This window comes from Pieris brassicae, chromosome 1, assembly GCF_905147105.1.
Source record: "Pieris brassicae chromosome 1, ilPieBrab1.1, whole genome shotgun sequence".
NCBI classification, from domain to species: Eukaryota; Metazoa; Arthropoda; class Insecta; order Lepidoptera; family Pieridae; genus Pieris; species Pieris brassicae.
The window spans coordinates 21,256,477-21,277,981 of NC_059665.1; the positions used below are offsets into that span (position 1 = coordinate 21,256,477).

The 21,505-nt window shown below is 32.7% G+C and overlaps 1 protein-coding gene, 3 long non-coding RNA genes and 1 other non-coding gene across 7 annotated transcripts; all 5 read left to right on the forward strand.

Moving 5' to 3' along the window:
- Positions 1-807: 807 nt before the first annotated feature.
- Positions 808-7,655, forward strand: LOC123715060. The gene is made up of 5 exons (XR_006754395.1): positions 808-893; positions 3,208-3,291; positions 4,564-4,770; positions 6,171-6,303; positions 6,575-7,655. It is a non-coding gene; the product is annotated as an uncharacterized LOC123715060 (long non-coding RNA).
- A 1,338-nt stretch (positions 7,656-8,993) lies between these two features.
- On the forward strand, positions 8,994-10,302 carry LOC123715546. Of its 2 annotated transcripts, XR_006754446.1 has the most exons (5): positions 8,994-9,160; positions 9,260-9,488; positions 9,559-9,737; positions 9,811-9,872; positions 10,127-10,302. It is a non-coding gene; the product is annotated as an uncharacterized LOC123715546 (long non-coding RNA). The 2 variants fall into 2 exon arrangements; XR_006754445.1 differs by lacking the exon at positions 9,559-9,737.
- A 4,125-nt stretch (positions 10,303-14,427) lies between these two features.
- On the forward strand, positions 14,428-16,910 carry LOC123710860. 2 transcript variants are annotated; one of them, XR_006753874.1, is made up of 5 exons: positions 14,428-14,494; positions 14,685-14,780; positions 15,353-15,550; positions 15,881-16,013; positions 16,616-16,910. It is a non-coding gene; the product is annotated as an uncharacterized LOC123710860 (long non-coding RNA). The 2 variants fall into 2 exon arrangements; XR_006753875.1 differs by lacking the exons at positions 14,428-14,494; positions 14,685-14,780 and adding an exon at positions 15,145-15,258.
- A 111-nt stretch (positions 16,911-17,021) lies between these two features.
- On the forward strand, positions 17,022-17,093 carry Trnah-gug. Its single transcript has one exon. It is a non-coding gene; the product is annotated as a tRNA-His (tRNA).
- Positions 17,094-19,110: 2,017 nt separating this feature from the next.
- LOC123709660 lies at positions 19,111-20,100 on the forward strand. The gene has a single exon (XM_045661144.1). The coding sequence runs from the start codon at positions 19,228-19,230 to the stop codon at positions 19,855-19,857; it is 630 nt and encodes a 209-aa protein (XP_045517100.1). The 5' UTR covers positions 19,111-19,227; the 3' UTR covers positions 19,858-20,100.
- The last annotated feature ends 1,405 nt before the right edge of the window (positions 20,101-21,505 follow it).

Sequence of the window (21,505 nt, forward strand, 5' to 3'; positions counted from 1 at the left end):
TTGGTCAGCAGCATATCATATGATACCACATCCATTTGTTCAATTACAATCAAACGCATGGTTTACCATTGCCTCTCACTGCTCAGAAGTCAGGGTCAGCGCCCTTTACATCATATTTTCCGTCAAAAAACATCGTGATGAAGGTCTCGTCTAAAGCATCAAACTACAGTGGATTTCGGGTATAACGATGAAGGCACAACCCACCACACTAATGCCGTCCTTACTTAGCTGGACGTCGTTAGATACAGACACAAAGATTTGTCTCTGTACTCACATAAGTAGAAACACAGTTACTACTCAAAATATCCCTTTGTAACTGAACTTCATCATCATCAACTTCAATCTGTGTGATTCTAAACAAAAGATTTTGCAGCCCGACTTCCGTATTTATTTAGCTCCACCATATTCCACCGCCTATCTGGTCTTGTCGTTAACGCACATATATATATACACCTATGTGTATCTTAGTTTGATTCCCGTAGAACAATTGTTTTGAAGAGCCAAGGTAGGCATAGAAAGGTGATTTCATTTACGCCAAAATAAATACTAAACCGTTACGCAGACAAACGGAATCATTGCAATATCAACGAATACAACAAATTCAAAAACTTAAAATAATTATTAAGAAAAGGATATAATAATAAAGTTAAATATCTGATATTAATAGAAATTTATATCATATATAAAATTTAATATTAATAAATCGAGTATCTGGAAATTCACTCTAAAAAGCTTGCAGCATTGGATCCTCAACTTTCAATACTTCTCATATTGACATTCACATTTCAATCCATATTTCATTTTGCCGTCTGCAATCAGCGTGCGCGCACGACAACGTACGTGAACCGTGTTTGGTATTTATATCTGTGTTTGTTGGCTCAGTGCATCTTTCTGTAAGTCCTCTTTAATTGTTTTTTATTGCTACTCCTCGAATGTTATATAAATGGAGTGTAGTGTGAGTGGTACTATTTACCATAGAAACACATCGTGATTTAGATTGTCTACCCAAAAATGTTCATACACAATGTTCACATAAACAATGTTCTAAATTTAAGCTGAATTCAGAATTACTAGATACTCGGGATACTTTTGTATGGTTTAAAACGAAGATTACCCTGTTTGTATGAATTTCTATTTAGGCTGTGCTAAAATTCGTCAATGTATATATGATAATTCACACATTTCAAGTCACATTTTTCATTTAAACCAGGTTCAATATAATAAGGGAACAGTCCAAATATCATAAAAAGGTCTTTAAAATATTATGAAGGGAAGAAATATTTAGTATATTTCCGAAATATTTGAAAGCCGATCAATACTACATTTATCTTAAAATAATGTAACAAATTTGTTTGTTAAGTGAAATAATCAGTTAACTTTGTTGATTTAAACATATTATTATTTAATTGAATCTAGTGTAAAATTATTTGTGGGTGTTTAAATGGAACTGTTTATCATATAATCATATATCATTTAATGGCTTCCGTTGATAAGTTTGTCATTTGACTAAAGCATCTAATATTTATATTAGCTGTGAATTCTTAGTAAGGCTCTTGGATATTTGAGACAGCAATGTAGATAATGAAACAAATTACAAAGAATGTTTTAGGAGCGTTATCTCGCTAAAACTGCGCCAGTATAAAACAATTAACTATCAAAAATGTGTTAAATATATGCGAACTCGAAGTTTTCGTCGTTCAGGTTAGTTAATTCAACTATGTATTTGCGTGTTGTTCCCACGAGAATGTAAGTGCGTGCTCCTATTTCACAATACCTCCTGCTGAAATCTTTCGTTTTTAATTTATTTTATTATTAATAATTACCTAAGATGTCATGTGGAACATGGTGTAATGTTTGTTTTTTTGACGTACATAAGTGTACATTGTGTTAGCTAATTGAATAAATGATATTGAATTTGGAATGCTTTGATATATTTAGTCGCTCATAAACAGTTGGTATAGTACTATGTTGTACATCAATACACTATTTATCTTGGAAACTATAATTTTATTGATATATTCACGTCTTTTTCCCGATGGAGTAGGAAGTAACCACGGACCTCCACTTGCTACGGACATTCCTCTCTCGCACCTCATTTATGCACTTTCATGACATTATAAAAGACATAAAATTGGAATTTGAAATCACCTATGATTTACTTAAGGAAAGAGGATATTTATGTATATTGATAGGTGACGGAGGCAAGGGTGTCTTTTGGTAGTTAATTTTAATCAAAAATTTTGTATTATTTTTAATTATAAAAAAATATAATTTGAATAATTAACACAGATATTTCGTAAACTCCCGTACTTGTTTAATTTATAGCCTTTTGTGATGTACTATTTTTAGCTCCAACCATGGAGATTATTACATTTCAGCTCAGTTAAAATTACTGTAATCCTGAGATCTGATAATCATTAGCCCAAAATGAATATGTATTTCATAATTATATTTATTGTTACTTGTTATAAGTCACTTATCAAGAATTCCAAGAACGCTTACAATGAATGGTATTTACGGTTAACCAAATTCTAAGTGGCAGCATGCGTAAATACATGTGTCATAGTGTCGTTTCATGGAGAACTTTTCAAGTACGTAACAAGCTTTTAAGTTCCGTTTTTATGGAGCCGTGTAGCACATTCGTGTTTATTATAATAACTTCCTAATTAGTATAGGCAATGCAATTAATATTGTTTCCCTACAATCAAACCCCTTGCGTTTCATGTTGCTAACAATGATGAAGATTCACAAGCGAATAAAAGACGTTTAGATAATAAAAAAGCCATCGGGACAAATAACGTTACGATATCAACTCACACTAACCGACATCACAGAATATATGAATCTATTTTTATGATGGGAGCAGTGTTGGCCTAGTGGCTTTAGCGTGTGACTCTCGTCCCTGAGGTCGTAAGTTTTATCCTCGGCTATGCACCAATGGACTTTGAATGAAAGAAAGAACTTTAAAAATAAAGGACAACATCATGAGGAAATCGGCTTTCCTTAGACCTACAAAGTCGACAACTTGTGTCAGGCACAAGAGGCTGATCACCTACACCTACTACGTAATCCAACTGTATAACAATATACAAGGTGTCTGGCTTTGTCATTAGATTAGATATTTTGAGCAAAAGCGTGTTGAAATAGTAAAATTATACTTTAAACATACCTACTATGATAATACAGTAATAAAATAATTTTCTTCAGGTTTTCACGATGTGTTACAAGGGAAAATGTTTACATTGTATCGAAGTGGAGACAGGTTCACTCATCTGGGCTATTATTAATGTGGTAAGTTATTGTATTTTCTTTAAAGCCTTCTAAAGAAACAACATCACGTTATATTGAAAATAGCTTTTTAGTTCAATCTCCAATACCAAAAAACCAGTACAACAGTACAAATAATACCTATTGTTAACCCAATGAGACAACTGAGCGTTTCTTAAGCCAGTTTTTGCCGCGTACCACCACTATGTGGAACCAGCTGTCCACTGAAGTATTTCCGAACAAATTCGACTTGAGGGCCTTCATGAAAAGAGCATACCAAGGCCGGCAACGCACACGCGAGTAAATAAAAACCACGTTTACTGAAGAATACGTTTGCAACAGAATTGCCATCTAAAATTCTAAATTCTAATATGTAACTACTAAACGAATACATCAACCAAAAGCGTATATTTTTTCTCGATCTCCCTTTCACACTCACTTTCTCCCTTAGTAAAAAACGGTGCACATCTTCGTGATGTTCCTGTCAATTGTTTACCCTCATGCGCCTAAAGATATTTCCCTTCGAAAGATAAATTTTTATTTAATCTGGGGACACGGCACTGCGCCCGCCAAGTCGAGCACGGCCGTATTACCCTTTTCTCGAAGCAGTTCACGCCAGTCGAGTTTAGTTACGAATTTCTGACCGCAATTTCAATTTGTTCTATTTTTAAGAATATTTAAGTTCTATTATACTTCATGTTATTTTTATTTCATTATTTATAAGTAAACTTACAGCTACTCATATCCATATTATAAAAGTAAACACTTAGACAGTATACAACGTCAAAACAGATTACATTGATAAACAAAATATTTGAAACAGAACACATAAGTCAATTAAGTTCATTAATAGATAAAAAAACAAAAAACGGAATTATTATATTCTGTGTCGATATTTTTCAAAATAGTTTTTATGAATTTAAAAATATTATTCGCGGTAAAGACTTGCAATCTGAATAACTTCTATTATTTCTCATTAACTTTAATATATGTACTGTCTGTAATAGTTAAACCAGGACTGAAGATGCCACTGAAATGCTGAGTACAGGTGTAATTGCACATCAGATTTATAAATGTTGTTTAGTTTGTAGTAACTTTATGTATTCCATTAATCTGTTGTCTGTTTCTGTACCGAAAAATAAAAATAAAATAAACATTAAACAAACAACTTACTATTTTAAAGAAAAAACTAAATTTTTACTACTGTTAAATAATGCCAAAGTCCCGCTTCTCATATTCTCTATCTCTCTCAATTTATAAATTTTAACAGTTATTTTCTCACATATTTTATTCCAGATCCTGACAGGATTGGCGTGTCTGATATGCATTGGTATCTTAATCTGTTTAAACGTCATGGTAATAAAGGACGTAGATTTCGAGGCACAAATGAATGGTTATGCCGTGGTAGTAAATGGTCTGTACAACCTTATATGTATGGTTGCGCTAACATTTAGTGCTATTGACTTCATGTTCTCGATGTTCTTGCTTGTGGGCGTCATCAAAGTAAGTACAAAACACATTTAGATATTGTCTATGGTTTACTTTGTTTTCGGTCTCTAATCACGAATACTGTAAGGCGAAACCTAAACGAAAGTAATGCCTTTAAATCTAGATTACAAACTAAAACATGCTTTAGATATCGTTCAAAAGTCTCATTTTATAATGAAAATTAAGATTTAAAAACAAATTGTACGAAAATTACGTCTATTAAAGGAGGCAAAAAGATAGACCTTCCTTAATTTTTGGTTAGATCTTTGCCGTCTTAAGCATTTGTTAACAAAAAAAAAATTATCCGGCTGTAATAAAATACTGTTTCGAGGAAGAAAACTCGTGCTGCTGTAACCATGGAAATAGCTTTATTATATTATAAATTGGCTTACATATGAAATAGGCGTTTTGTCGTACCAGCCACTGACCTCAAATAATTAAATAATTAATTTCATTTTCGCGTTTTTCTTTATAAAAGATAAAACACGAATTATCACGTTATTTACGAGTACGAGTTCCACCGTGGCAACAGTGCTGCAGAAACGGCTCGAAGAATTTACGATGTGTATAACGACGGTGTCTCAAACGAAAAGACAGTGAGTTTTAGTTTCCAACTTTTTCGTTCTGGAAATTTCGTCCTGCAGAACAAGCCCTATGGGTGGCCGGAGACCAACGTTAATAACGAAGAATTGATCATGGAAACGGATCCATCACAGACTACGTCTGAGTTATCTGCAGACTGCGGTGCTAGTGATAAACGATAAAGAGACGATCCAGCCAAATCGTGCCCCAAGCGAAAATTGACTCCGAAAAAGTTACTTGTGAGTGTTTTGTGGATTAGTGCCGGAGTCGTTCATTATATCTTTCTTAAATCTAGCCAGACGATTACAGCAGATGTCTATTGTCAGTAACTGCAAACCACTGTGGAAAAGCTAGCAATTGTTCTAGGCTGCTTCACGACAACGCTAGACCACAGACTGCACAACAGACGCCTACCAAATTAGATGAGCTTTAATTAGAATGTCTAAGACATCTACCATACCGGACCCTGCACCAAAACATGACCGTTATTTTAAAAATTTGGATAACTTCTTCCAAAGTAAAAAATTGAACTCTGTAGTGAGAGTCGAAACCGCCTTCAAAGATTATATTGATTCCCGTCTGAATGTTTTTTTTGTAAAGAGATCATTACATTCATTATCAATAAAATATATATTGAAAAAAAAAAAAACTTTCTGTTCCTCCCATACAAAACGTTAATTTTGTATGACCTAATATTATGAAAATTTTTAGGTACTTGAGACTTTCAAACAATTTGTTTTATTATATTGGGGTGGATTATTTATCTGCTTCCCAAGTATCACGAAATTTGCTTTTTGTAGGTTAAATAATAAATATGTTTTTTTTTCTTACAGAAACACGTGGGATATGTGAAGGCATACTACTTTTATGGTTTGGTGAAAATTATTATTACTTCCCTTGGCCTTATTGGTGTCTTAACGGAAATGGATTATTATGCAGCGTTTTTTGTAAATTTGTCGGTGTATGGTGAGTATTTAGCGCAAACAACTAACTACATTTATACAAAGGATATATATTTTAAAGTATGTTACAAATGATAATTTTAGTTAATATTATTCATAATTTAGCATAATGAAATATCTTAAGTACGAAAATTTCGTTGCCGTTTTTCTTCTCCAGAAAACTCTTTAAATCGCGGCCTAAATACTCAGCTTCGAGCTTATCCACCCTTAACCATATGGCTACCATTAAACTATGAAAGCATATATATATATATAATTTTAAATTTTACTTTCAGTGTTCCACTATTTGGTACTGCAGATGGTTCGCAACACTTACTTGAAGTTCAACGAGGGCTCAATTATCCAACAATTTATGCACAAGCCCCTTGTTTAAGGCCGATTTCATATTTTTTTCACCTTTTTATATTTTCAATTATTTTTTCAACTTAGTATAAATAGGGTGGTAATGGAAGCTTTTAAAATTATGCTCGTAAGGCTATGGGTCAACATCATTAATACCAGACCGGCAAGGCACTCGCGAGCCCTCTGGCATTGAGTGTCTATGGGCGGCGGTATCACAACATCAGGTGAGCCTCCTGCCCGTTTGCCCTCTGTTCTATAAAAAAAAAACATTTGTAATTGCTAAGACTCGTGAGTAAGATTTTTTAATTTAAAAAAAGCTTTGGTTATTATTCTAAGACATCTAGAATTATTGTAATGTTAACAATGTTTTTGTATGCGTGCATATGTAATGTCATGTCATCAACTATTTGCCATATAAATTGTATTAGTTTGTATTAAGTTTGGAGTGCGAATTATGTGTACGTGCGTTTTACTGCATAAACATATACTAAATAACACAGATTTTCCCAGCTTCAGTTCCAGTCCAGTTAAGGTCCATCTTTAGGTCTTGAAATATATTTAAAAAAAAAACATGCAATATTTATACAGGTTATGGTTAGGTTAGGTTATCAATTATATAACTCCTAGTTCAACGTTACTAATACAAATCTTAATTTGAAATGATTTTTTTCGTTCTATCAGCTGTAACAACGTGGGGATAATAAAAGTAAACTAATTTGAAAGAAACATTACAGCAATTCTTGTTCAGCTTACCTGCGATACACATATGGAGATTTTTAATAATTTTTAAAAGACCATGATGAACGGGTTTTCTAACGTCATGAGACATTTGGGCACCTCTACCTATAAGGAAATTCAAGAAAAAGCTTTTTAATTTACCGCCTATAGTTATTTTTAACGAACAAACCGTTAAAACTGATATTATAAATATAATTGATTTATTAGAACTAGCTCACTGAATTCATTTAATTGATCATATTAGGTTACTATTATGATCAACCAATGTAATTGAATAAAGTTACTCCATATATTATTACAGTAGTGTTGTTTTCCTTATTCCCTAACTAAACAATAAAAGCTTTATTTTTTAAATTATTTACATATATGTACTTAGCCTAGCCATAAATATTTACTACTGAAACAAAAAAAAAATCATTGCAAATAACATTTAGTTTAAAATATAAATATAAAACAATTTTAAATATATAAAGCTTATTCGAAGTGGTCTCCATTGGCTACAACACAGTCCTTTAATGGTTGAGGCCAAATATCAATAGAAGCATGCACTCTTTCCATGGAAAAAATCTTCAATGCCAATCGTACGGATTGTGTTAGGGACTCCAAAATATCATGGCGTTAAGAGCAAGCCGTACTCTCTAAAACTGACCATAATTCATAATCCAGCGGATTAAGATCGGGACTAGGCGACGGCCAGTCTTCAGCTGTCTGATGAAGTCCGACACGTTCGTTTCCAACCAAGACTGAGTAGACCGAGCTTTATGAGCCGGCGTCGAGTCTTGCTGGAAGGACCATTCTTAGTTATTGAACATGGTGTTGGTAAGGGGCTTAACTACCTTCTCAAGAATGGTAATTTCATAGCCCACCAAACCATCACTGAAGTCGGATAGTACCCACGTGGACTCTGGTGACTAATGGTAAAGCTTACTTAGAACTTTGAGCATAAATACAGTCATATTTCTAGGTTCACCATGGTTCTAGGTGTCATCTTCATTTTCTGAGATAAAATCTTTTGCGTTCGGACAGGATTTCTTCGAATTCTTTCCCTTACTGATCTGACCACCTTTTTCGTACGAATACTACGTGGACCGCCATATCGTTTTCTGTCACAAGCAGAGGAGGTCTCGTTGTACCTATTTATATCCCGGTACACAAACATTTTACCAATACTATTAAACTTTAATACAAGCGTATTAAAGTTTGAGAGTTTTAACAATTGTATTTGGCTCCATACCTACTTTGTGTAATGTAATAACAGCGATTCTCTTTATCACCACTTTATCGTCAAGAGATTCTCTTGACTGAAGCATATAAAATAACAAATATCACATAAGGGAAAGGAATACAACTTTATTAATTTACTATTTCTGTAAAGCAGGGAAAAGTTTACTTTAAACATATTAAAGAATTAAAAGAGTTAAATATTGAGAATCGAATCGTAAGTTTTTTGGTTTTTATGAAAGAGGAGACGTGTTGAGGAAAGATATTATATGTTGGCAATCGTAGATATTTTATATAAATTAATTTAAGATATATGTAAAAAGGCACTAAACCCTGTATCCATATGGTTTAATCTGTACTCGATGGGTTCTGTGAGCTGTTATATTAGAATTTTCAATGTAGACATTTATCTACAGCCTGTGAAATAAATACATTTTAAAATAATGTTTCATTAAAATTAAAGCCGAGAAAGATAAAACATAGAAGTATCGAGAATTATATATACAATTTAATTACTTTCATGAGACGTAAAGTATTGTAGCAATAATAAAACTACAAACGTAAGCATTAAATATACAAAAAAGTTTTTTTGGCATGCAAAATGTGTTTTGTTTTGTTGATCTATACCTAATAATCTAATTATCTTTTGCTTGTTTAAGATGTGTGATAAAATGGAATGGATTATCTTGAAGCGAAAGCGGCAATCAAACAAAAGAAACAAGTAGCAAAGCATACACTATATGCAATAAAGAGTATGGTCAACTCATTTGAAATGGAAATCTATCAGTTTGTAAAAATATAAATGCTTTTAAAGGATCTTGTTGCAATGAACTAAGACTCTTTATGTCTAAACCAACACAAACTACAGCTATTTCAGTTGAAGCTAAAGTAAGTACCCACTTTTTAAATTTTTGGCTTAGATTATTTTTAATCGTTGCAATAATAAAAAAAAATCTAGGTTTTGCTTTTTTGGGTCTATCAAATACTGCATGGAGGCATTGCTGGAAAATCCAGTTCACAGCAAACTGTATCAAGTGTGGTGAAACAAGTCATAGAGTGTCTTAATTTACCATTTTTGTAACAGAAATACATAACATTTCCTACAAATATAGACTAATGTAGGATGATTGTTGTATGGTATGCATTTTAATTTCTACAATGTTATTAATTCTTTAGGTTCTCAAATTATGAAATATTTGTATTATTCCAGATTTTTGGTATGCAAAATAAATCAAGAGATTGTACTAAACAATAACACTCAATGTTCAAATTGTGAGTATGACTAAACTATAAACAATCTTGGGTTCATAAAAATGAATAAATTATTAGAAGTTTCTAAAAAGTACATACATATTTCACATAATTATGTGATGTAGAAATGCAAAATATGAGTGTAGCTATGCACGTAAGATATGGATGTGCCATAGATAATTCAATTTAGTCAAACTATAGACTGAAATGTTTTGTAGAGAAAGTTAATGTTATTTACAAGTAAGACTTTGTGTAATTATTATTATTTTTTCCAGAATCTCATAAAGAATCCATATTTATAAATGATTTTGTGCTAGTATTATCTACCTACAAAAAGGATTTTGACACCAGTTGTGGATTCTCTACCAAATACACCTGAAGCCTTCTACAACAATATACTATCTAAAATCTCATAATGTGGTATTATAAACAATTAAGCTTCTGAAAGCAAGCTTTAGATGTTTTCTTGTACATAGCTATCAGAATCTTACATTATAGACCTAGTGCCTGCATGTATTGTAAATGATTTTGTGGTATTACATAACATTTGGCATGGAGTTTTACAAGAATTCCAATTGCAACCTGGCACTGATCTCAAATTTTTAAGTAATTCAAATTACAGGTAAATTGTATTGGTTCAAAAAACATTCATCTGCTACGAGACATCTTTTTGACAACTTGTGGTTAATATACAATACAAAGTAATGCATAAGCTCCACATCTACTCTATAGATATTTTTTTTACTAGACGTGCAGTTAAACTCTTATGTTACAAAATGTATTTTTGTCATAGGGTCATATTGAAGACCTCTAAGTTGAACACATTTTATATCATGTCAGACCAACTAAGCAAGAGATGATTGAATATAACGCCCTCATCATCAGCCTCTTTATTTGGTCCATCCACTCCACAATTCATCCTCTGGAGGAGGCTTATGTCCAGAAACATAGGCCTCCTCCAGTTTCTACCAGTACGCCCTACGCTGGCCATTCTATCCACTGTGAGCTAACGTTCTCTGTGTCGTCGTCAGTCGACCTAGTCAGTGGCCGGTCGCGCAATCTTTTGTTCTGCCGAAGTTCCCAGTCAAGGAGCCTGCGAGTCCATCGGTTCTTGTCCATGCGTGCCGCTTAAATGTTGCGACAGCTCTTGCATCGTCTATTTCGCTTACGCCGGTCTTATAATATATTTTGCCTAGTGCATAGTAATTACAATAATAACAATACAATAAACGTGTGTATGTACTAGTGTAGACATGCAAGAAGTGAACTTATTTATGACCTTATTTTTCGAAAAATGAATGCAACTTTACAGAAATAGGTTAAATAAAGTTTAAACAAACTTTTATTATCATAGACATGAATACAAATAATACAATTATTTAATTTTACCTTTTTTTTATTATTAATTTATAACCCTCTACTCCCCTGCCATATTGTCCAGGGACTTTTTATTCCACAATATACATTTAATTAATTCTACTAGTTCGCGAATGGCAGGCGTCGCGAAATACGCCCCGGCTGCATCGGTAATATTTTTATTTACAATATTCATGGGCGAGCCGGGGCGCAATTCCTCGCGAGACCCGCTCTTTCGGTTTTGTTTGCCTCCTTTAAATATTTAATATTTTTTTCGCAGAACCGTTCCAGGCACGGTCTGTGCTTTATTAACATGTCCTGTAGGCCGCCACGGTCTACAGTCATCTGCATTTGTTGCTCCAGGTCGTGCCTGGACGATGCGAATATAGGGCAGTGTTAAAGCACATGTTCCACTGTTTGCTCTTCATTACTGCAGGCACATGTTCGGCTTGTCCTAATTTTAAACCTATGCAGGTAATATGCAAACGCCCTGTAAGAATTTGCGCCATCTGGGGAGTGAAACGCTTCTTTTATTAACTTGTACGCTGTTCTTACATTGCCGATAAATAATTTTGTTGTTCCAGCTGTTTTAAAAGGCTTTTATTATTATCGACATTAATACAAAGAATACAATTATTTCATTTTACCTTATTACTACCAAGATTATTACAGAATTTCATTAATTGTAATAGTTTGTTTTTTTTTCGTTTGCCCCCTATTTTAAAAAAAAAAAAAAAAAAAAAAAAAAAAAAAAAAATTATTACTATCATTGTTATCGTTATTATATATTTTTGTTATTAATGGCTTATGGTAACTGAAATATAAAATATATTGTTTACATTCCACAAAATTTAGCAACCTAGTAAAAACTCCATCAATTGTAGTGCCGGATCTTGTCAAATAAATACCACAATCACACCCAAGTATTAGAAAGAGATATAATATAATTACTCACTTTTTTAACACAATTATTAACAACTAAATCAGGGTAATAGTACAGTTTTAACTAAAGTGCTCACCTGTCTCTTATGACCCTCACCTATATCACAACATTAACACAATGTGACAAAAAGAGAGAAAATAATAGTTTTGTGATAGAGCAATTACACTGATTTTTATGAATATGGGTGTAAGTTTATAACACCTGCCTCTATAATACTGGATCTTATATACAAGTATCTATTTACATTTAGAATTAATTTACAAAATTTATGAAGTCATGAATTCCATTTCTTTTCTAAATTAATACAAGTTATTTGTGTACCTTAGAAATTTAAGACAAGTTCACAAATAACTTCAGATTATATCTCCATAAGAAGACAATAACTTTTGAGTTTTACTTTGAGTCTCATATCATATTTTTCAGGTTTATCCACTTCCACATTGGGAACTGTCTGGGATTGACATTGTTCAACAACTTTGTATTTTGAATAGTGGCAGGTTCCATTAACAATAATCTCATTAATTGCCGATGTTGGAGGTGCCTGAGATGTTGGTAATGTTTCATTATTGTTTATAACAGGTACAGAATACAATAACATTTCATTCCGCACTGGCTCAGCTTGAGAAATGGCTGTTGTGAAGACATTGGTAGGTTTCAGACTAAGTACACTTAGCATATTCATTTTAAAGTGAAATATTACATCTTGTATTCTCTTTTTGTAAGTTATAGGCCTCTTTCACATTTTAGTGAATGCAGTTTATTTGCAATGTATTCACCAAATACTGAAAATTCATCTCTCTTTGCTGTTGATGAGTAAACTAAGTCAGAATCCCTAAATATAATCAGTTCTCTCCATTTTAGGTGGTGCTGATAAGGTATTATTTTAGTCTCATCAGGTGATATTGCATTATCAGTTGATGTATTGTTAAATGTATAAATATCCTGAAAAGTATAGAGATAGATAGATAGACAGGAGATAAAGTTGTCTTTCAAATGTCACATTTCTACATTGGGCAATAGCATATATCTTAAGTAAACTATTAATAATACAAACTATTACGGTCTTAACTTAATTATGATTTAGGCCAATTGTATAACTTACCGAATGAACAAGTATGTATGGCTTATTTGAGTCCTTTAAAAAGTGTAAGTTATCATAGGCATACCAATTTGTAACGTATCTATCATTTGGATCTTGAGAACAGGCTAATTCTTTGAGTGCTCAAATGTTTTATTTTCTTTGTTTGTTTTTACGAAAACCGATATTCTAAATACATTTGCAATCGACCGAAGCTCTTGTTTGCGTTTTTGTTTGTCGCGCCTAATTTCACAATTGCTAGGATTCCAAAGGGCTGAATTTACTTGAAGTAATCCGACAAATTTCAAGGTTTTCTCGCGAGACCATTCCATTTCAAAACTTTCAATAAAACATCGGATTCAACCTGCGATCGATCAAGCAATTTGTAGTTGGTATTAAATAATTTTAGTTCATACTGCACAACACAGTTTGACAACTTGATTCTGCGTCCTGCGATTTCGGATCCAGTTTATTGATTAGTTGCAAGATTTGTTGTTTGTGGAAACTCCACAAACCTACCGCTGATTGCACAGTGTATACGATTTATTAAATAAATAATCTTTCAACCATCAGATTGAGTTTTTACAGAATTGTATTTATTGTAATCTACTTATTACTACGAATCTCTTCGAATCAACCGTAGTACTTGGTAGGGAGTAGGGACAAGAAAAAAATTGCGCGTAACGGAAAAAGTGACGATATTTTTTTTTCCTAAGAACTTTCACTTCAATTATATAATTAATAATATTAAGAATTTTTTATTTGATAAATTATATATACAAATTGTAACAATATTTGAGGATTAATTAATCCTTGAAAGTAATTGATTTTTTATTCTTATATTTAAAAAATAAATGAATTCCTTGTTAAACACGATTAAAACCAGACATTGTTAATTGACATGTATTTTATTCATTTCCCACGCAATTTTCTAATTAAGATTAATCTAACTATTATCTGATGGCGATCCTTACATTATATTATAGAGATATCGAAACTTAGGTGTTAACTTTATAGCACTTGAACGCAAGACTATTCAGAGTTCAGATGTTTTTCATTAAATAGTATAAAAGGGGCCATAGATGGCGTTAAATTATGTTTAACGCAACTCTTTCAATATAGACTACATGAACACTTTTATTCTGTGTAAACATTTTGAATTTTGGCAACAGTGATCGAATCGATATACTGTTCTGCGTCTTATGTTTGTACTGATCAATTGAACAACTTAACTGCGCAATATTGTTTCTCATGAATACTCATAAGGTAAAGCCGAGAGAAGTAACTTACATTAAGTCTCAAAACTCTTAAACTGGCATCATTTGGTCTAGACTCGACTAGATAAATAAACACTGGCGGAGTTTACAAACAAAAAAACAGATGTTATTTTACAGTATCGCAGATTTTGGAATTAGGGAACTTTTTGTACTCTAAGTAATGTTATTATTTTTTGCAGTTATAGAAGATGTTTGATACATCTTCTATTCAAACAACTATTTTAAATTTATTTAAGGCGGAGACAGGTTCCCTTATATGGGCAACTATTTCCACGGTAAGTTTTTTTATGAACGATAAAGACAAGCCGTTTAAATGGTTAAATTTTGAAATGGTTCTTTCACATGTTAGTTAGTTATTGTTGCGTGCGTGCTCCTATTTCACCATGCCTCCTTCTGATGTCATGTGGAACATGGTGTTATGGTTGCAGCTCCTTACAAACGTTGAATAATACAAAAAAACTTGACGTTCTCTTCCGTTCTATGCCCTCGATTTGAGAACTGGCAGTAAATGTAAAATTAGAAGCATTTAATGTATATATTTTTTTTAATGACATAAGTGTACATTGTTTTACCTATATGTACAAATCATTTTTGACTTTGACATTATGATAGTTTTTATATGAGTATTAAAAAAGAAGAACATTGGAAAATACAAATATAGCGAACAAAATGAATTAAATTTTATAGTACCCCTGACTCCCGTACGTCAGAGACATACTTTGCATTTTGACATACTAACGGGAGTCATAGATCGTAAGTGTCCCTTCTGAATCTCACCTTAGAATTTTGCATACTCCCATTGTTTTCAATACTAATATATGTAACTATGTATATATTTTGAATGTAGATCGTGAGCGGCATTATCGGTCTAATATGCACTACCTACCTTATCTATATCAATTGGGAACATCACCACATCAAACATCCAGGAACAGGTTTGGCAGAAGTGGGTTATATGGGTGTGAATCTTGCGGTCGCTATCACTTTAATTCTGAGTGGCTTTGAGTTCACATTCTCCACTTTATTGCTCGTGGGTATCGTTAAAGTAAGTTGTATATTGTGTCCCGAAACTCGCCTTTAAATTATATGTACCTATGTAACCTAACCAAAAACTCTACGTTGCGACGCCAGTCTTTGCATCTTCCAATTGGAAACCAAATTGTTACGCTGGATTCGAATCCAAAATGGAATAAACTTTCTCGGTTGGGTTTTTTGTGCCTACTGATGCCCGTTAGGTTGTTGGTCCAATTTATTTCCTTTAATGAGATTCAAATGGGACCGGCATCGAAGTCCAATTCAAGCAAGCGGGTACTCAGACTTCTTCTATTCTGTAGGATTCATAATATGCCAGGGTTAAACTTGCTTTGTCTTTCAGAAAAACGCTGGCTATGTAAAATCATACTTCACGTATGGTGTCGTTAAAACAATACTTGCTGGTTTGGTCGTGACCAACACGATACTTGAGACTCGCATAGACGCGATGTTTTTTAAAATTGCAATGATTTTTGGTAAGTCTAAGGGTTAATTTAAAAACAATACTTCTAAATCTACTATATGCAACTTTACAGAAATTGGTTAAATAAAGTTTAACAAAAGGCTTTTATTATCATAGACAAGAATACAAATAATACAATTATTTCATTTTACCATATTACTACTAAAATTATGACAGAATTTCATTAAGTTTAATAGAATTATTACTAGCTTTGTTATCGTGATTATATATTTTTGTTATTAATGGCTTCGAATCTCTTCGAATTAACCGTGGTAGGGGCTAGAAAAAGATGGCGCGTAACCGAAAAATGTTACGGTATTTTTTTTCCAACGTCGATAAAGAAGTTTTACTTCAACAAGTGAAATAATACTGATTCAAATACTGTAAGTAAAAATGATGAGAGTAAATTTATACGATGCGCGCGCACACCGACACAAAAAACCGACCACCTGTAGTAAGCTATAGTCGACATTTTAGTTTTTTTTATCGTTAGTGTAGTTTTTTCTGAAAAGGTACAATCAATTTTTTATAACATTTTTATCTTTTTACGCCAAAGAAGTATAACTTCTAACGCGTGTACTTCATAACGTTTTTTTTATAATTATTTGATTTCAGCGCTACATTCCTTAATCCTCCTGATGGTCCGTAATACTTACCTTAAGTTTAAAGCTAATTGTTGTATGGAGAAAACCTTACTTTAGGAAAATAGAAAATATTTCAAAAAATCGTACAAATCTATATAGTAGTAGCTTTTTCCAAACTATTATTATATTACTAGTAAACCATTTCCAATTTGTACCTACATATATAACAGGCTATATCTACAGATTTCGAGTCATGTTCGGTACATCCAAAACAATGTTAATAATTATTGCTACGAAATGAATTATACAGTTTGTTTGCATTTTTATTTATAGTTTTATTTCTTCTATATATAATTAACTTTATTCTAAATCTTTTTAAATATGGAGTTAAATAATTTATAACCACTAGTTCTGACCGTAATAAGTATTCTCCAATAGCCGTGATCGTCTAGTGGTTAGGACCCTACGTTGTGGCCGTAGTAACCCAGGTTCGAATCCTGGTCACGGCAGTGTGATACACTGTCACGGTGGAGATATATTTTTATTTTTTACTTTAGAATTTTTTAAAAGATAATACATTTTGTAATGTTATTTTTAAATGCGTTTTTAAGAAATAGACGCGCATCAAAAATTGCGTCAAAGTAAATTTGTATTGAAATCTAATTATTTTAAATTGTCGTATATATTACATAGGAACAAATTTGAAGTCCGACGGTTGCTATTTTGCATGTCATACCCTATTAAAAATGATATGTTAATTTTTTGGTATAGCGCCACCTATACATCATGTTTGGTAATCTTTTAAACTACAAATTTATTAAGAATCAACCGAGGACATAGCCTTCTATATAAACCACAAGATGGCGTAAGGTGCTTTGTTATGGTTCATTTACGAACGCAGCTGTTCGCTATCATAGAAATCTGAGAGAAAAGGAGTGGTGATTACGCTGTGTTTGCTAATAATTTACGTTTTTTATATAGTTCGGGACCAAATAGGGATTTGTGCTTTTAATATGTGATTCTACAAGTGCATCTGGATCATATATATTATTGGTGACTGTGAAAAACTTTGAGAAATGTATTAATTAAGCACGTAAACGTTGGTTATGACGTTTACTAAGGCTTTCGCGTGTGTGGGTGCGTGTTCAACGTGACATTGCTGTTGTCGAAGCGAAACAGTAACGGAATTAATCTCATGGATGAGGATTTTGGTGTGTATAGCTTTGTTTTAAATAATAATGTATGCTTATATGTTCCATATAATTTTGTGTTGACGTGGATTTTTCTCAGTAAATAAAATATTTGTAATGTTGATAGAAATGTTTCGTAAAAATCTAACAGTAAACTTGAGAAAATATTTACACCATCGTTTGCTGATAATAATTATTAATATTAACGCTGCATTACTTCTAGGTTTTGATCAAAATAACGTACTTTCTAGAAATTATTTAAATTGAATAAAGATGGAAAACAGTGAGTAACTCGTGGGTGACCGTATGTTAATTAAGTTACGTTAAAAAAGATTGTTTTTAAGCGGATTCTGCACTGTAATAATTTGAATAATAAAAATTATAATTACATATAATAAAATATATATTATACTATCGTATATACCCCCATATTTGTTACAAAGATACGATATTTACAAACACTTCGTTTGTTACTGTATCGCGCCAAAACGGCTGAAAGGATATGACTGAAATTTGGCACATTTGGACAATTTGGCTTGTTATCTCGGTAAATAAACGCGAACTTATACATAAACAAACACTTTTATATTGCATTATACGCTTTATTATTTATGACTTTCATACTCTGATGGAACAGATCTTCGACACAAGAGGTATCACCAGAACAACTTTACCCCAAGTATACGGACCAACTTACTAACATTGGGCCACCAATACCGTTTACCATACAGACTTCACCCGGTTCTGAATATACTGAATTCTAGCTAGATTCTAAATTATTCAAGGTCAATGCAATATCAGAATTATGATTAGGTCATCGTTGAACAAGTTTAGAAGTTGTTTACATAATGGGATTGTCGTGTAAGCCTTCAAGCAGCAAATAATTGGTTTAAAAATATTTTATCTATAAAAAGGATTTGTTATTATAAAATAATTCTATGGTTATTATTTTGTTTTTGGATATTAAAAAGATAAATAAATTATATAAAAATATTTTAGTTATTTTATTGTTATTACAATTTTATTGTATGTTAATGTTTGTGTTTTTTATTAAACATCGTAACCTCTATTGTTTAGGAAAACAAGAAAATCTAGAGTAGGCCATTACCACGAGTAAGTAATTTGAACACGCATGCTATCCTGATAACTCTACATAATTATTGAATGTTTTAAATGACATAATTTGTTAAACACTGAGTTATATAGACTTTGAGGGTCTATATAATTTAATTGTTCTTAGGGGCCATTCGTCTGACCCATTACAAAACACTTATTAGTAAAATATACAACCTACATTAAACATAACGTCATAAAAAATACCATTACACCCTTTGACAACGTCAACTTTATTCCCATCAAAACAGTTTTTTTCGCCAAAATTCTTCGCCAGCAAAACACACGCGTACCGAAAGTAATTAGAAATGTTTTAACTTTGTTCGAGCGTTCCTGCAAAATGTTCGCAAAAAAAACGTCCGTGAAATCCGGACATGAACGGAATGGCAGTACGAGGGTTATCGAGGCGATGCCCGAGGTGGCTCTAGCAGCCATCGTGACGTACAAAAAGCAAAAAGAACTCGGAGACTTTATGAGTTTCCTTCTCTCAGCGCTCGAACGGAACTCGGACTGGCTCAATGAGGTCGTCGGGAAGCAAGCGAACTTTAAATGTGCTTTAATGGTCGGAGCCGGCCCCAATAGATTTCAGATCCAGGAAATAATCTACCCGACCAGCGAGAGCGATATCAAATTAGAAGTGGAACTACGGGATTCTGAAGATTACGACAAATTGGCCATCACTGCAATTCTGAAGTTGAGCAACTTTGAAATTGACAATTTACTCATGTACATCAAAAATCGTCTACACGAAAACCAAGTTTTGAAAGATGATTTGATTAAAGGCAAATCGATGGGCGTCAATTTTGCAGTTTTAAGACCATTCAGCGATAAACAGTACAGAGTAATGGAGAGAATTGTTGTTGGGAGTTCCTTGAAGTGTGTGGTGCCAACGAAAAAACGACGTCGCGACGAGAAATCCAGAGTTAGATCGCCTTTGAAACGGTTCAAGCGGGAAGTGTCTTTAAAATAAAACACTACAATAGTTATTACAAATCAAAACTTGGCCCAAAATTCGGATGTAAATTACAGCGCAATAATAGTTTCCTTTAACCAATGATTTATTGTGTGGTAGCGAACCATTATGAAGATAAATGTTGCAATATAACCGTTACATGATGATTTTAATGGATATAGAGCAAATATAGAGTGGTTAAAATTTTATTTTAATGGTTCAACTATGCATTAAATATAAAAAAATACACTTCCAAGTTTAGATTTTACTTTTATTTTCTGCTTAACGATAAGCAAATTATATCGGATTAGGTATCACGTAGGTAGGTATATTGTTAAATACAATTCTTTTCTTAAATCAGCTCTGGATAAGTAGTGTTTACTCTTTTTTTCGCGAAAAGGTCGAATGAGTGGTGCCTGAACTCCTTGGTTGGTTTTTGTAGACGGATTTTTTTATAGCTTAATAGTTGGACAACAATACGCTATTTTGAATGCCATATACATTGTGCCAGAGTTACAGATAAATTTAGTTTATGTCCGGTTTCTATATCAACAGGTAGTCTTTGATTTCTGTGAATCCCTGACTCGTAGATTATATTTTTTAAATATATATATAAATATATTTAATAATCCTGATTTTGAAAGATAAAAACGGTCTTACGCGAGTCTTACTTATTAGGCACACGTGTTATTATCGTTGTTTTATAATTATTGAACTAAATGAATAAATCTGAGTAGGAACTTGAAAATAAGAAAGGTATAGAATAGTGTAGTTTCAGTTTATCCTGTAAACGCTATTTTCATGGTTTGCTATGGAATTCTAATTATACTTACTTGAAAATATATCAAACTTGGTCTATGCTTTCGGTATATTAATCTGCAAACATACATTACATAGAAAATGCTCCATTTGGCAGTAGCGAGAAGCGCCAAGATCGATATCGCGGATTCAGGCCAGCAGTGCGCACACCTAACAGCTGTACGAAATCCTTTTTTCTCATAAAATCCTAGGACATAAAAAAATCTACATCTATTATATTTTTTGAGCATTTTTCTATTACTATTATCCAACTACCTAAGGACTTCTTCTGTTAGGATTTTTGGATAGCAAGAAATAAATGTATATTAAATATCTAAATATAAATAATCTATCTAATCTAATATAAATCTAATTATTATTGTAAGCGCAACAGCGATGATGCTATTAGAATTCGAAGAGTCAGTATCTTAAAATCGGCCTTTAGTTTATCGTCGTCAGCAAAACTTATTACTGAGAGGGCAAAACCGGTAATAAATCACTTAACTATTACGCCAATTACCCAACGGTCAGCGCGGTAATCCCTACAAGGACTTAGAAAAGGGCAAGGATCGACCCGTAATCATTCAAATTGATTTATTTCTATAACCAGATTGGGCGAGCAACTTTTTTATTTCCACCGTGGACGCGGGAAACTCATCTATGACACACGGCCAAGCGTTACTTCTATCGTCTATAAATATATACCATAATGGACCTTATGTCGGCTTGTTTGTAAAGTATTTAGTGTTACAGATGTGTGAGCTGTGTTGAAGTGCTGTGGAATTTTTAAATAAAAACAAGTAGATTTAAGATTAATGTTTTAAAATACTCAGCGTACGTAGTAGATTTTTACTTTAAGCTCGAATGT